General features: G+C 40.4%; 1 protein-coding gene across 1 annotated transcript; it reads right to left on the minus strand.

Moving 5' to 3' along the window:
* Nucleotides 1-15,711: 15,711 nt before the first annotated feature.
* LOC131148303 (uncharacterized) lies at nt 15,712-16,050 on the minus strand. Its single transcript, XM_058098021.1, has one exon. The coding sequence runs from the start codon at nt 16,048-16,050 to the stop codon at nt 15,712-15,714; it is 339 nt and encodes a 112-aa protein (XP_057954004.1).
* Nucleotides 16,051-16,299: the final 249 nt, after the last annotated feature.

The raw sequence follows: 16,299 nt of genomic DNA on the forward strand, positions 1-16,299 counted from the left end.
ACCCACTTTCTACTGAACTTGGGTTAGTTAGGTTTTATAAATATTATTTTTGATAGTTAAGGACCCAAGCCTTGGTGAGCCTACCAACTGCTATAGGGTGGTGCCCTTCGGATTAAAGAACACAGAACCACGTATGAAAGGCTGGTGAATAGAATATTTAAGGACTTTCTAGGGAAGACCCTGGAAGCTTACATTGATGATATGCTAGTAAAACGCTTAAAGGCGGAGGAGCACTACAGGGATTTGAACGGAGCATTCGAGCTGCTACGTAGGTACCAAATGAGATTAAATATTGCTAAATGTGTATTTGTTGCCTTTGTAGGAAAATTTTTAGGGTTTATGGTAACCCACAGGGGGATAGAAGCTAACCCTGACAAAATACGAGCGTTGATGGAAATGAAAGCTTCCTAAATGAAAAAAAAGGTGCAAGTCCTTACCAAGAGGATCACTTTGTTGAATAGGTTTGTCTCATGTTCATGAGATAAGTGCTTGCCATTCTTTAAAAAAATATGAAAGGTGGGAGGATTCGAATGGGGAGAAGAACAGAGTAAGTCTTTTGAACAACTTAAATAGTACCTTGGTTCTCCTCCCCTCTTGACGAAAACAAAAACTAGAGAAGACCTTTACTTGTACGTGGCCTTTGTTGGTGTATATATGTGCAATGCCCACCTCCCACAAGTTAATTGGCACACTTACCTAATGTATGGTTCAAATGAGGTCGAAGCGATAGACCGCAATGGTACTACGAAGACAGAAGACGTTCCCCTCCGAGACATGGGGGTCCAGGGGCAATGCCCCCCGAGACGGTATGGCTTATCTAGTGTGAACAGTGGGCACGATATGTCAAAGACAACCACTAATGTCAAAGACGGCCACTAATGTCAAAGTCGGCCACTAATGTCAAAGTCGGCCATGGTAGGTGAGCTACCACCACCTACACCTATGTGCTTCATCCACGAATTAGAGACTATAAATAAGACCCCCCCCCCACCGGAGCACTACACACATCTCGACTGCAAGATTGTGTCCTCTTTTGTTTTTCTATTTGTTGTCCTTTCGCCATTGAAGCTTATTTAGTGAGTGTATGGTTAGATAAATTGTTGTAATTCAATTATTGTAAGAAAACTTTGTGTTATCTCTTCAATTGTTTCTTCAAAATAGATCTTGGTGTTGTTATTCTACATGGTATCAAAGCTTAAGGCTACTAAGAAGAAACAACTATAATTGTTGAGACGTTGCAATGGCAGGAACTTCATCTTCTACTACTACATCTCCACCAAAACTTCGGATACATCCACTAGCATTCACAGAAGGAAAGCTAGATGGCACAAACTATGCTTTGTGGAAGTTCAAGATGAGTGTTATTCTAGATTCATATGAACTACTTGATATAGCTGAAGGTATGGATCCAGAACCGATTAGCATGCCTGATCCCACCAATCCTAAAGTAATCATCCCTCCAGATGCTGCTCTCGTCGAAGCATAGAAAAGGCATAATGCAGATGCACTTTGTGCTATTGTCACAAGTGTATCTGATTTTGTACTTACGTTGATCCAGTATACATCCAAAGCTGTAGATGCTTGGAATGGTCTAAAGAATCAATATGAAATAAGGAACTAGACACTCATTTAGAACTTGGAGAATCAACTTGCTGCAGAAAAGCTACATGAACAAGAATTGGCAAACATATTCATCACCAGAATAAAAAATCTATGTGATCAGATGGTGACAGTGGGAATAGCAAAGACCAGTGAGGAGTTAGCTCGAAGATGCATTCGAGTGCTGCCATCAAAATATGATAGTCTAGTAACTGCTCTTAACACGCAGATTAGAAATCATGCACTAACCTGTGAGGAATTCTGTGCTTTACTGCTAGAGGAGGAGATGAGGCTGAGAACTAGAGAAAATGAAAGCAGTTGTGCTTTCATCGTACAGATCAAAGGCAAGGAAAATAATGTTGAAAAGAAGAAGGGAAAGAACAAGAAGAGATTTTTTGGTACATGCTACTACTGCAACAAAAAGGGGCATGCAACCAAGGATTGTAGAAAATGTATCCATGATGAAAAGAACGGCACGTTGAAGCCTATGTGGAATGTCATATAGGTAGCAAATTGTGCTAAACCAAAATTAGGTCTTTTCATGGTTACAGAAGAAATGTGCTCAACTGCTCAACTAGTACTAGGAGATTGCTCATAGGTACTTAATAGTGGAGCTTCCTAACATATGACCAGCAAAAAGGACTGGTATGTTCCCTTAAGCCTCTACATGAACCTATGAATGTGATTGTCAGAAATAATGCAAAGTGTCTAGGAGAGGGCACTGGCTCCATTTCCTTAAAAACCATGAATGTCCAAGGTAAAACCCTTTCAGATGTCCTTTATGTTCCTTAAATTAAAAGGAATATTTTATCTGTAGCTGCTATGTGATACCCCATGGATGAAAGACTTAAAAAGATTAGATGTTACTACCCATATCAACAAGGTGCACCTTTCTTTTCGGAAACTTTCCCATAAGAACTCCATAGTTAAGCATGCTTAGCTTGGAGCAATCTTGGGATGGGTGACCACTTGAGAAGTTTTCTCAGGAAGTGTGTGAGTGAGGGCAAAACACATTGAAAAGGACACGTGTTAGTTTGTGGGGCCAATCATTAGTCTGATAAGGCCTGCGCCCCTGTTGTATGGGCTAGGTGGAGGAGGAGAGACGTAGTGCTCCCTAGCAGACCCAGGTTGGGGCGTTACAAATGGTATCAGAGCCAACACCCAGCCGGAAGTGTGATGAAATTCACATCGCCTGGGTTTAGAAATGTGGGTTCGCAACGAGGACGTTGCGTTCTATAAGTGAGGGAGAATGTGATACCCCATGGATGAAAGATTTAAAAAGATTAGATGTTACTACCCATATCAATAAGGTGCACCTTTCTTTTCAAAAACTTTCCCGTAAGAACTCCATAGTTAAGCGTGCTTGGCTTGGAGCAATCTTGGGATGGGTGACCACCTGGGAAGTTTTCTTAGGAAGTGTGTGAGTGAGAACAAAACACACTGAAAAGGACACGTGTTGGTTTGTGGGGCCAGTCATTAGTCTGATAAGGCCTGCCCACCTGTTGTCTGGTCCAGGTGGAAGAGAAGAGACGCAGTGCTCCCTAGTAGACCCAGGTTGGGGCGTTACATGCTATCATTGACCTTGACTATGAAGTACAATTTATGAAAACAAAAGCTGAGATCATTGATAGCAATGGTAGCATTATGGGAGAAGGTATTCAAAAGAATAACCTGCATGAGTTTGTTGCATTTGCCGCAACAACTAGAGATACAACAAGCAGACTTTGGCATGAAAGGTTTGGACACATCTCCTATGCAATTTTGAAGGAGATGCAAAGAAAGGAAATGGCGGTTGCTCTGCCTATAGTAGTTGATACTGCAGAGCCTTGTGAAGCTTGCATGTTAGGCAAGCAACATCATATATCATTTCCTAAATAGAGCAACAACAAATCAAACCTTCTTTTAGAGCCGGTTCATGTAGATCTCTGTGGTAAAATGACTACTTATGCACTAGGAGGATCTTTCTATTTTATATTGTTAGTTGACGATTATAGTAGAAAGATGTGGGTGTACTTTCTTCGTGATAAGGATGAGGCTTTTGTAAAATTTAAAGTGTGGCATAGAATTGTTGAAAATGAGATAGGTTTGCAGTTAAAGAAACTTCGAACAGATCGAGGAGGCAAGTTCACATTAAGGGAGTTCAACAATTATTGCAGTGCATTTGGCATCAAGCTCCAATTGTCGGCACCAAAAACTCCACAACAAAATGGTGTTATGGAATAAAGAAATCACACTACGATGGAGATGGCCAGAGCAATGATGAAGGCACAAGGCCTTCCAAAATCATTTTGGGCAGAAGCTAGCAATACAACTGTGTATATCCTCAAACGATGCTGCACTAAAGTTTTGGGGAACAAAACACCTCATGAGGCTTACTCTAGTAAGAAACCCTCTATTTCTCATCTTAGAACATTTGGTTGCAGATGTTTTGTGCATGTTCCATATGAAAGTCAAAGGAAGTTAGATGACAAGAGTCGAAAGTGCATCTTCTTGGGATACAGTACAGAATCGAAGGCATATCTTTTGTATGATGTAGAGGCAAAGAAGATCGTCACAAGCCGAGATGTGGTATTTGATGAAGGACCACACTCAGTGGGAGATAGAGATCGGCCCACTTTATCATCAACAGATAAAGTAACCCACCATATGCTTCACTCAGAGTAGTAGATCGAGGTGAATGATGAAGAAATTCAAAACCAGCCTGTTGTACCAGTAGCACCTTTTTAGAAGCCACACCCTAGGTGGGTACAACAACTCTTTGACTAAGGCAATCCAAAACTTGTGAATCAAAGTTCACAACCTAATGGACCTTGAAGGTCGAAAAGAATAGAGAAACAACATCGATCAGTAGAACACTTGGTAAATATGGCCTTAATGGCTGATATAATCAGTACAGTTAAGGAACCAAGTAGCCTAGATGAAGCACTGGTTAATCCAAAGTGGAGAATAACTATGAAGCTGAATATGAAAGTATCATACAAAAAGATACTCGGGAGATTGTGGATTGTCCCCCTCAAAGGAAGGTAATCAACACGAAGTGGATATGGAAGGTAAAATATAAAGCTAATGGTACTTTAGAGAAGTACAAAGCACGCATTGTTGCACAAAGATTTTCTCAAGTGGAAGGTTTTGATGTTACTGAAACCTTTGCACCAACAGCTCACATGGAAACAATTCGTCTGGTTTTGGCTATTATTACACATAGAAGTTGGGTGCTTTTTCAAATGGACGTGAAGTCTACATTCCTCAATGGTCATCTTAAAGAGGAGATTTATGTGATGCAACCACTTGGGATTGAATTTCCAAATTCAGACAAAAAAGTGTGCAAGTTGAAGAAAGCCTTGTATAGGCTGAAACAAGACCCTAGAGCTTGGTACTAGAGGATTGATTCTTTCTTCACCATTTATGGATTTTGCAGAACTACCTCTGATGCAAATTTATATGTACTGAAGGAGAATGAGATGTATGGAATAATTGTACTATATGTAGATGATCTAGTGCTTACAGGTGACCATGAGGATAAGATCAACAACATCCGTGAAGGCCTATGCTCAGAATTCGAGATGACAGACTTGGGGCTACTCCACTTCTTCTTAGGAGTTAAAGTGTGGCAGCATCCAGGAGAAATCTTTATTTCTCAACAACGATATGCTCAAGAGTTATTGAAGGCATTTGGGATGGCAGAATGCACTCCAGTAGTTACTCCAATGGAAGTAAACATTAAGTTCTCCATTGAAGATCCCTCTCCACTTGTTGATACAAAGAGGTACAGAAGCCTAATTGGGAGTTTGGTGTACCTGTGCAACACAAGGCCTGATATCAGTTTTGTAGTTGGTATTCTGTGTAAATTTTCAAATAAGCCATGAGAAATTCATTGGAAGGCTGGAATGAGGATCCTCAAGTAATAAAAGGGACTCCTCATTTTAGCATCTCTTATACATTAGGGAACTCCCTAATTGGATATTGTGACTCTGATTGGGCAGGAGATATTGATTCCAAAAAGTCAGTTTTTGGATATTGTTTTCTCTTTGGGAATGGAATTATCTCATGGAGAAGCAAGAAGTAGCCAACAATGTTGCTATCATCCACAGAAGTTGAGTACAAGTCAGCTTGTCTCACCTTATGTGAAGCTGTCTGGATAAGAAGACTTCTTGCTGATATTGGGATAACGATAAATGCTACAACTCTGATTCACTGTGACAATCAAAGTTGCATAGCTATCAGTAAGAACCTGATGTTCCATACAAGAACCGTGCACATTGAGATTCAGTATCACTACATACGAGAACTCATTAAGGATGAAGTTGTTGAGATGGAGTATTACCCAACAAAAGATCATCATGCAGATATCTTCACTAAAGCATTAGGTAGTTCCGACTTCCTGAAGCATCGGGATGCTCTTAGTATTGGTTCAAGAGCATAGGTGGACACTGAGGGGAGGGGGGTGTTGGTATATATGTGTGCAATGCCCACCTCCCACGAGTTAATTAGCACGATTACTTGACGTATGGTTCAGATGAGGTCAACGCAGTAGATCGCAATGGTACTATGAAGACAGAAGATGTTCCTCTCTGAGACACGAGGGTCCGAGGGCAATGCCCCTGATCGCGGGTATAGGGAGCAATGTCCCCAAAGATGGTATGGCCTACCTAGTGTGAATAGTGGGCACGGTATGTCAAAGATGGCCACTAATGTCAAAGATGGCCACTAAGGTCAAAGTCAGCCACTAATGTCAAAGACAGCCACTAATGTCAAATTCGGCCACTAATGTCAAAGTCGGCCATGGTAGGTGAGCTACCACCACCTACACCTATGTGCTTCTTCTATGGGCTAGAGGCTATAAATAAGACCCCCCCCCCCCCACCGGAGCACTACACACATCTCGACTACAAGATTGTGTCCTCTTTTGTTTTTCTATTTGTTGTCCTTTTGCCATTGAAGCTCATTTAGTGAGTGCATGGTTGAATAGATTGTTGTAATCTAATTTTTGTAATAAAACTTTGTGTTATCTCTTCAACCATTTCTTCAAAATAGATCTTGGTATTGTTATTCTACAGCCTCTACTCAGCACATGGTAAGCGCAGTACGGGTCTGGAAAGAAGGTAGGCAACACAAGCTCATATATTATACAAGCTAGGTATTACGTGGAACAGAGGTTGACTATACAACAGCAAAGAAGGTGGCCTTCGCTATCATCTGTGCAGCCTGAAGGTTGAGACCTTATTTCCAAGCCCACAAGGTGATTGAGCTGTCCAACTTGCCACTGAGGCAAATTTTTTAGTGGCCAGAAACCTAAGGAAGAATGATAAGGTGGTCAATTGAATTGGGGGAATTTGACATACACTACAAACCAAGGCTTGCCATTAAAGCCCAGGTCTTGGCTGATTTCATGGTGGAGCGACTCTTGGAAAGGTTGGAGGAATCAGATGTTTGGATACGGTACGTAGACGAGTCATCCAATTAAGCCAGAGGAGAAGCAGGATTAATCCTTACAGCTCTATATGGCTCTGAAATCTTACATGCATTGTGGTTGGAGTTTGCGATGACCAATAATGATGCTGAGGATAAAGCCTTGCTGGCGGGGCTACGGCTATCGGCATCTCTTGGGGTGGAATGACTTCAGGTATCAAGTGATTCCCAACTTGTGGTTGAACAGGAATACATTTATACATTCATTCAATTCGACTTCCAACACATACCTCGAATAGAAAATACAAAAGTTGATGCATTGGCGAAACTAGCCTCAACTTCAAAACCAAATTGGGAGAATGTTGTCTATCTGGAAAGAATAGGGAAACCTACTGATGAGGAGATCAGTGTTAAAGTGGTTGTAGTAGAATAAAATGAAGAAGATTGAAGGACCACCTTGATACAGTATCTTCGAGATGGATCTCTACCTGATGACAAGAAGAACTCGTTGAAGATAAGAAGAAAAGCAACCAAGTACACACTGGTAGACCAAGAGCTGTATAGGCGATCCTTGACACTACCCTATTTAAGATGTCTAGGTATCAATGAAGGGGAATACATACTGAGAAAAATCCATGAAGGGGTATGTGGGAACCATTTGGCCAGCAGAGGTCTAGCCCACAAGGCTTTGTGACAAGGTTTCTATCGGCCCACTATAAGAAAAGACGCAATTGAATTGGTAAATGGTGCGACAAGTGCCAAAAGTGTGCCAACATACCATACCTACCAGCCAGCACGTTGTCCCCCTTAACAAGTCCATGTCCCTTCGCCGAATGGGGACTTGACATTCTGGGGCCATTCCCACAAACAATTGGCCAGTGGAAGTTCCTACTGGTGGCCATTAATTACTTTACAAAATAGGCGGAAGTTGAGCCATAGTGATAGATCATGGGAGGAAGTTCGATAACAACCACTTCAATAGTTTTTGCGCTGATCTTGGTATAAAGCTGCTCTTTGCGTCTGTTGCACACCCACAAAATAATGGGCAGGTATAAAACATGAACATGATGATACTATAGGGGCTAAAGACACATTTGGAGTCATCACATGGTAAATGGGTGGAAGAGCTCCCATCCATCACATGGGCATACCATACAACTCGGAGGACAGCAACGAGGGAAACCCCTTTCCTGATCATCTTTGGGGTAGAGGTGGTCATCCCTGCAGAGATAGGAATCCTTTCTAAAAAGAGTCAGCATTTCAACAAAGAAGGGAATAGTGAGGAAGTAACAGCAGAGTTAGATTTATTAGAAGAGAAGCAAGATCAGGCCTAGATCAAGTTTACGGCTTATCAACAAAGGGTGGCTAGATACTACGACGCTCGAGTAAAAGCATGAACTTTTAAGGAGGGAGATCTAGTCCTAAGAAGGATATAAAACAACCTTGTAGAACCAAGACCAAGCAAGCTAAAGCCCAACTGGGAAGGGCCATACCATATAGCAACGGAGATCAAGCCAGGGGCATTCACATTAAAGGATTTAAAAGGTAAAGAGATTAAAAACACATGGAATGCTGAAATTCTGAAAAAGTACTATTCATAAATTTTTATTGCTTCAAAAATCAAATTACATGCTAAAAAGATGCTAGTTATAAACTTGTACACCTCAAAAAGTTACATAGCAATAAAACTTTAGCACCAATCCTTTGGTCACTAGCTTCACTACCCCCTCCATCGTCCCTTTCAACCTCCTCCCCTAACAGAGGACTCGCATTACCAAAACCAAGTGAGGAAATTCCAGTCAAACAAAGATCAGGATGCATACCCCTAACTTGCTCCCGGCACCACCGGAAGCCCATGTGGTACGATTGAGAATTGTCCACCATGAATTGGTCGGAGTTGTGGTAATCTGACACCGCAGTGCTAGCACCAGCACTGGTAGCAAGAGGAAGCTCTTCGCTCTGGATCCAAGCAATCTCCTCTTGGAGAGCTTTCTCTTACACAATAGCATCATTCAGGTCCTTTTGTAGAACCAAATTATGTTCCTTGGCCTCTATGGAGACCTGATACATCTCAGCCACCTTATCTTCCATGGAATGATTTATGGCTGCCAGCTAAGAATAAAAACAAAATCATAAGAAAATAGTAAAGAGCAGCAAATATAACCTAAAAATCAACATTAAAAGGCTACTTGGTAAGTAGTTTGTTGAGCAGTAGCAGCAAGGCTTTTAGGGAGCATTATTTTCAACTCCAAAGCTTCCTCTTGGGGTATGGCACGTTGGAGGGCACAAGCAGAATGCAGAGGGTTATGCAGAGCTGGCTCCAACTCGGAGATAGTAACGGCGGGTGGAGGTGCATGGGTTGGAAGCTGCTCGTCATTCGTCATAGGTATATCTTCCAGTTGAGATGACTCTGCTTATGAGTTCTTCTTCTTCTTTCTTCTCACCCTCTCCCTTTTCTTTTGAGACGACACATTCTCAAAACAACTCCAATTCATACCTAAAAAGAAAAGGGGGTAAGGACTAGATAAGACAGGCATATAGATTACAAAAAAGCTTATGAGAGGCAAAGACTAGAAGGAATGGGACTGAGGTTGCACTCCATAAGGACTCGCTTCCTGAGCAGCTCAAAGTGGGGAACAATCCCTTGTCAGGCACCAGATCGAAGTCAAACAGATGTCAGGCCCATAAAAATTCAGCTCCACCGAGGCAAAAAAGAACCAGAATTTCAAATTGTGGATGAATGAATTACGGGGGCTGAACAGTTTGAAATCGAGGAGGCAGTTGAAATAGAACACCTCCTCTTCTATGGTATGTTTACTCATTTGATAGTAGCATGAAAACAAGGCAACTGTGGGCTAGTAACCCCTTCGGATGAGAAGTGCAGCAAAGCACACTAAGGTTAAGTAAGAGTTGGGGGCCAACTGGTAGGGAGCTATGTTATAGAATTGTAACACATTAGAAAAGAAAAGGAGGAAAGGTAGTCATAGACCAAGATCAAGATAATTTGTATAAAGGTAGATTTTATTAGGACCTGGCTATTAGGCAGTCTCAGAGCTGGTAGGTGGCCTCAAGTGGATGTTGTCCGGAATGTAATACAATCGGTGAAAGTCATGCAAATCTCCCTAGCATAGGTTTGACTTAGAATTACTCACACTAGTGGGGGGTGTGGATTAAGCCTCAGAGGACTCCATAAAGGGAGATAAAGGAGATAAGGCTTTAGAGGGCAAAATAAAAAAAAACAACTTGTGTTTTTCGAAGAAGAGAATCAAAAAGCATACCTGCAACAAACTATGAAGAACATACAAAGAACACTCAAAGAACATGTGAAAAATGCGAAGAACATATGAAGAACCAAGCCATAATATAATATACACACGCAAAGACAATGCCAAGAAGAACATACAAAAGAGAAACTCCAAAAGAGGAGAGCATGCCTAATAGGCATAAGAGACACTTTTGTTGGAGACAAGGAAAGAATGAGTAGGTAAGTCCCCTTTTATAGAGCAGAGCAGAAGGCCGAAATCACTAAAAGGCGTGGATCCCAAAACAAAATATACAAGTCTCGTGCAAGCAAAAATTCCAAGAAGGATGTGTATCCCTAACAAACACACTTCCCAAATAGGTACGAACATCAAACAAGTGTAAGACACACTTCCCAAACAGGTACAGACATCGAGAAGATGCTTAAGGACACGCTTACCACACATCCCAAGAAAGGTGCATATCTCGAACGAGCACGCACCCTAAAGAAGATCTCGGAATCTTGCAAATACAGCCCAAATGATTAGTAAAGCTCATAAGGACTTTGAATAATGCAACTGATGAGCATAGCTCAAGAGGCGAAATAAAATTGGCCCAACTAATGAGCAAAGCTCATAAGGCCCTCGGATAGCCCAACTAATGAGCACAGATCATGAGGCGAAAGAAAAGTGGCCCAACTAATGAGCAAAGCTCATAAGGCCCTCAGATAGCCTAACTGATGAGCATAATTCATGAGAAAAAACAAAATTGGCCCAACCAATGAGCAAAGCAAGTCCCTCAAATAGCCTAACAATTGAGCACAACTCATAAGGCGAAAGAAAATTGGCCCAATCAATTAGCAAAGCTCAGAATGCCCTCGAATAGCCCAACGGATGAGAACAACTCATAAGGCGAAAGAAAATTGGCCCAACCAATGAGTAAAGCTCATGAGGCCCTTAGATAGCCCAATGAATATGTAACGCTCCAACCTGCCACGTGGGCTTGGGGTGCTACTTTAGTGACGTATGTGTACCTAATACCATAATCAGTAATATAAATGTAGCGAAAACGAATAAAATATCCTCCATAATCTATTACCAGAGCTCTAAAGTACCTTTATAGACAATAGTCTCCAATTATTCATATTACGACCCATTATAATAGTACAACCAAAAACAACTCATTCCAAACACCCATATTACATACTCAGGGCTTCAAACCAAACTTATATATAGTAGAGTTCTTACTAACTCTCACAAAAACTAACTGGCTATCACCCCGCCCCAGAGTTCGCTAAACTCAACCTCAAGATGGTCCTTAAAAAATAATTTGAATGTTGGGGTGAGACACTTCTCAGTAAGAAAGATTAAGTTAACATTAGTGTGTAGGTAGCATGCATTTAGTGTTTACAAAAAACGTCCATCCTTCATTTAACCGAAAATAACTATTTTACATTGTACTCACTTTATACAGTTGAAAATACTTGTCTCGTTTCCATAGTATAAACAGTTCAGGAAATAAGTAACATCATTTACATAAATCTACAGATACACATAAAAGACACTCCCTGGGACTAAACACCATTTACTTCCCCCATGGTACGGGTTGTGCGGCTCGAAGGATGGACTTAGCCCTGGGGGATCAACTCAGACTAAGTCAAATTATACGTCTGCTAATACACCTACAGGCATCCACAACTTGCTTGTTGGTCCGATTGCCTTACCACTTCCTAGTCCAAACTTCGAGGGAAGGTACACTCTCTACTGAGGCTAATCGGCTGAGACCATGCTACACTTCTATCCAAAACAGTGTGGGCACACGTGGTCAACTATTGAATCTCTGCAACGGTATCGTGCTCATAACATAACTGGTCCTCAAGGTTCCTAAAGCATATCATGCAATTTAAGTAATAAAAACTGCATTTCAAAATCATTTCGTATAATACTGTCATATTACAAAACTTGGCCTCAGCCATCATATACATCTCGACTCATAGCCACTGAACATAATCCCAGCCCTCGATTGTCATATAAAACTCGGCTCACAGCCGCTATATCAAATCCTGGCCTCCGGCCGTCATATAAAACTTGGTTCACAGCCGCTATATCAAATCCTTGCATTTTTCACAAAAAGTTCCTGTATTTCACAAACATTCCCAAACTCAATTATACAATAACCTCAAAATACCATTCATCTGCTACACAATTTCAGTATAGAGTATATTTCGTTTATAACATCAAATCAAACTTTCCACCATTCATTTTTACTCAAAATACCGTATCATATACCCTAGGTTTGAAAAGCCCATTTTGAATAGTTGGTTTTCGAAATATACATATATGGCATTTTAATCAGTTCAACTTTAGAAAAATTCTAACTTAACATAATTCCCTTACCTGTTTATTGAGATTATTCCTACAACACTCCTAAAGCCACCCATGGCAACACGGGCTCCAAAACCCTGAAAACACATTTCCTCATAATCTCAATCATAAAACATTCCCAGGCCCATACTGTAGAGACTCGGGAAAATAAAATAATAAAAATAATTTTAAAATAAATGAATTTTTGGCTGGGGAAGGAGAAAATCGGCAACGGTTTTCTGGAGAAAAAGAAAACCGGCGACAGTTTGGAATTACCGTGGGTCAGTAACTAGGTAAATGGTAAAATAGGACCAGTTGAAGAGAAAATCGGCGATGATTTTCTAGAGGCTAGAGAAAATCAGCGATGATTTTCTGTGCGAAGGGGATATTAAGGAAGACCTACGAGCATATTTCAAAGGAAATTAAAATTTCCTCTTTCTTTCTCTCCGAAACCCTATGGTTTCTATCTCCATTTTTCTTTTATTCTCGCTCCATTAAGGTTCATTTTGACGATCTACAAAGTAGCCAGAGTGAATTGTTGAGTTGGGATTTTAGGGCACCATCCCAAAATCAGGGTACGTAGGGTATTTTTAAGTATTATTATTAGTATGGAATATATAGGGCTTAGGGAATGATAAAATAGCATTTTATTAAGATTTGAGTTAATAAACTCAGGTTTTTGAATTAGGGTTCGGGTGCATACTGCAGGCGTTGTTTCGGGGTTTTTGTAGGCGTAATTTAGGAAACCAGGTAAGGGGAATTAATTATAGTAGGATTTTATTAAATTTTAAACTGGTTAATTTGGGTATACAAAATATATATATATATTTAGGTATGATTTATTTGAACAGTTGGGCATTTGTAAAATATTGACCTTTGATATAATTTATATATATATACATATGGAAAAGAAATTGTGTGGCAGGAATATAACTTTCACAATTTAATTGGCTGATGTGAGTACAAAATGATGAAATATACTGTTGGATTGTGAACATTGGTTAGCTGTGAGTACAGTTATTTGTGAATAATGATTGTTTGAGAATACTGCTGCTTGAGATTGTTGTGTGACAAATAATTTGATGTGTGTATATGGGTCATTTTGTGTGGTTATTCGTGTGTATCACAAATATAACATTGGCAGGCCTAAGGAGGTTGTTCTACTTATATACTATGGTTAGGTCATGGGGATTGGTACTGGTGGTTGGTGGTGCCAGTGTGGGCCATGATATATTTCTGTGAAGATGTTACCGTGTATTCTATGTAATGTCAGTCCTGTGTGGACCATGTATTCTGTGTGATGTCAATCCTATGTTGACCAGTCCTATGTGAACTGTGTATTTTGTGAAGATGTCAGTCCTATGCGGACCAATCCTATATGGACCGTGTATTTTGTATGAATGAGAGTTTTGTGTGGACAATGTTATCCTGTGTGGATAGTTTGTGTGAAATGTGGTCTGATAAGATAAATGGTATGTTAATTTAATTATATGTATATTTATGGCAAGGTAAAACTTTTTGCCAAAAGCTTGCTAAGAAAGGCAAGTGTCGTGGAGACTTTACCGATATGCATAGCCCGAGGGCTTACTAAGTAAGGTGAGTGCCCTGATATTAGTATTAGAGCAGAGGGAAGCTACTTGTATGGGCGGGTAATCTTCCCTATTCTCGGGTATTATTATTAAAAATATTTATGAATGCGTATATGATATTAGATGACAGTATTTTTTTAATAATGCGTTTTCTCAACTGCTGTGGTTAGTGAAACACAAATGAATATATGTTATGTATTTATTTAAACTCTCTGCCACACACTACTATGATTTGTTCTTCCTTACTGAGATGTGTCTCACCCTAGTGGATGATTATATTTTCAGGTCCATCAGGCGATCGAGCTTAGGGCTCTGGCAAGGTAGTTTTTTGGTAATTTTGGGGAGTTTGTAAAAACAGCTTATGTATAGTTTATGTTTTTAAATACTATTTTGTAATATAAAAAAATGGTGGCAGTTGTTTATAGGATATGTATAGATAGACTCTAGTATTTAAATTGAGGTTATTTACTTTTCCGCTACATGATTGTGGTGTATGGTATCAGAAACAGGCAAGTGAAACACATAACCCTCAGGTCCCACTTGGCGGGTTTGGGGCGTTACACATACACCCCATTTAAACAGTTATATACTAGATAAAGAGCCCATTTCTACCCTTATCTCAACTTTTGGGTGATGCCTGGAAAGACCCCATTCAAAAATCCAGTCCACTAGTCTTGTAGAGAAACTCCCTTAAATCCTCGTGGTAACTTCCGATCGTCGATTCGGGTAATGAACGACGAAGAATCGTAAAGAGAGAGTAAGGGGTAGTGTTTTAGAGAGAGAGAGAGTATGTGAGATTTTTAGTTTCTTAATGAAGAAGTAAATTTAAAAATCAATTTATAGGTCATTGACCTGGTCACATTTAACGACGAAATGGAGCCTTCGTCGACGAAGTGTAGAAGTACGTTCATCGATGAAAGAAGGGGTTCGTCGACAAACCCTAAGCTTGAAATTCCTCTCGGTATTTCTTCATCGACGATGCCTGAACTTCGTCAACGGACCACAGAAGGGCATTTGTCGACGAAATCAGGGGATTCGTTGACGAACCACTGCTTGCCTTTTGAATAATTTCCCTTTTCCTTTTCTTTGTTTATTTCCTTATTTTCCAAATTTGAGTTTCTACAATCTCCCCCCATATAAAAATTTCGTCTTTGAAATTTGCTAACTGATACCGATCACATCCTTGTCTCATAATCCATCTCTTCTGATGAGTCGGTAGCCACCCACATAGCGGCCTTGTCCTAAGTTTATTAATTACCCTCACTTATGGTAAAGGAATACTGAGGTTACACACATGCCTTCAAAGACTACAATATCATACAAAATTTTTATAGAGACCATTCATATTCAAAATCGTAAATAACTAAAAAAATAAACAAACCTACCTTACCTAACCTACAAATAAACTAACACTTACCTGTCTAGTGCTGAAACTCTCTGAAAAGCTATGGGTACTTCTGACGTATTTCTATCTCTAACTCCCAAGAAGCCTCCTCTCTTGCGTGATTCCGTCACAGCACCTTCATTAACGGTATATCCTTAGTACACAGTTCTTGTATTTTTTGATCCATAATCTGAACTGGTACCTCCTTGTATGCCAGAGCATCCCTGATATTCAAAGGCACATAACTTATCATGTGCAAAGGATCAGGCACATAACTTATCATGTGCGAAGGATCTGGCACATACTTCCTCAACACTGATACGTTGAAAACATTATGAACTCTAGACAATGTTGGGGGTAACACCACTCGATAGGCAACTAGACTAATCCTTTCCAGGACCTTAAATGGCCCAATGTACCGAGGGCTCAACTTGCCTTTCTTCTTGAACCTCATCACCCACTTCATCGGAGCAATCCTCAAGAATATCATATCACCAATCTTGAATTCTAGCTCCCATTGACAAGTATCCGCATAGCTTTTCTGCCGACTTTGCGCTGCCTTAATTCTTTCTCTAATAAATTGAACATTCTCAGAGGTCTACTGCACAAGCTCCGACCCTAAAATCTGTCGCTCACTGATCTCGTCCCATTACAACAAAGATCGGCACCTGCGACCATACAGTGCCTCATACAGAGCTATCCCGATACTGGCTTG

This window comes from Malania oleifera, chromosome 1, assembly GCF_029873635.1.
Source record: "Malania oleifera isolate guangnan ecotype guangnan chromosome 1, ASM2987363v1, whole genome shotgun sequence".
NCBI lineage: Eukaryota > Viridiplantae > Streptophyta > Magnoliopsida > Santalales > Ximeniaceae > Malania > Malania oleifera.

Bases quoted from the DNA above. Each gene is read 5' to 3' on its own strand.
- LOC131148303 (XM_058098021.1), bottom strand. From the start codon at position 16,050: ATGAAGTGGGTGATGAGGTTCAAGAAGAAAGGCAAGTTGAGCCCTCGG.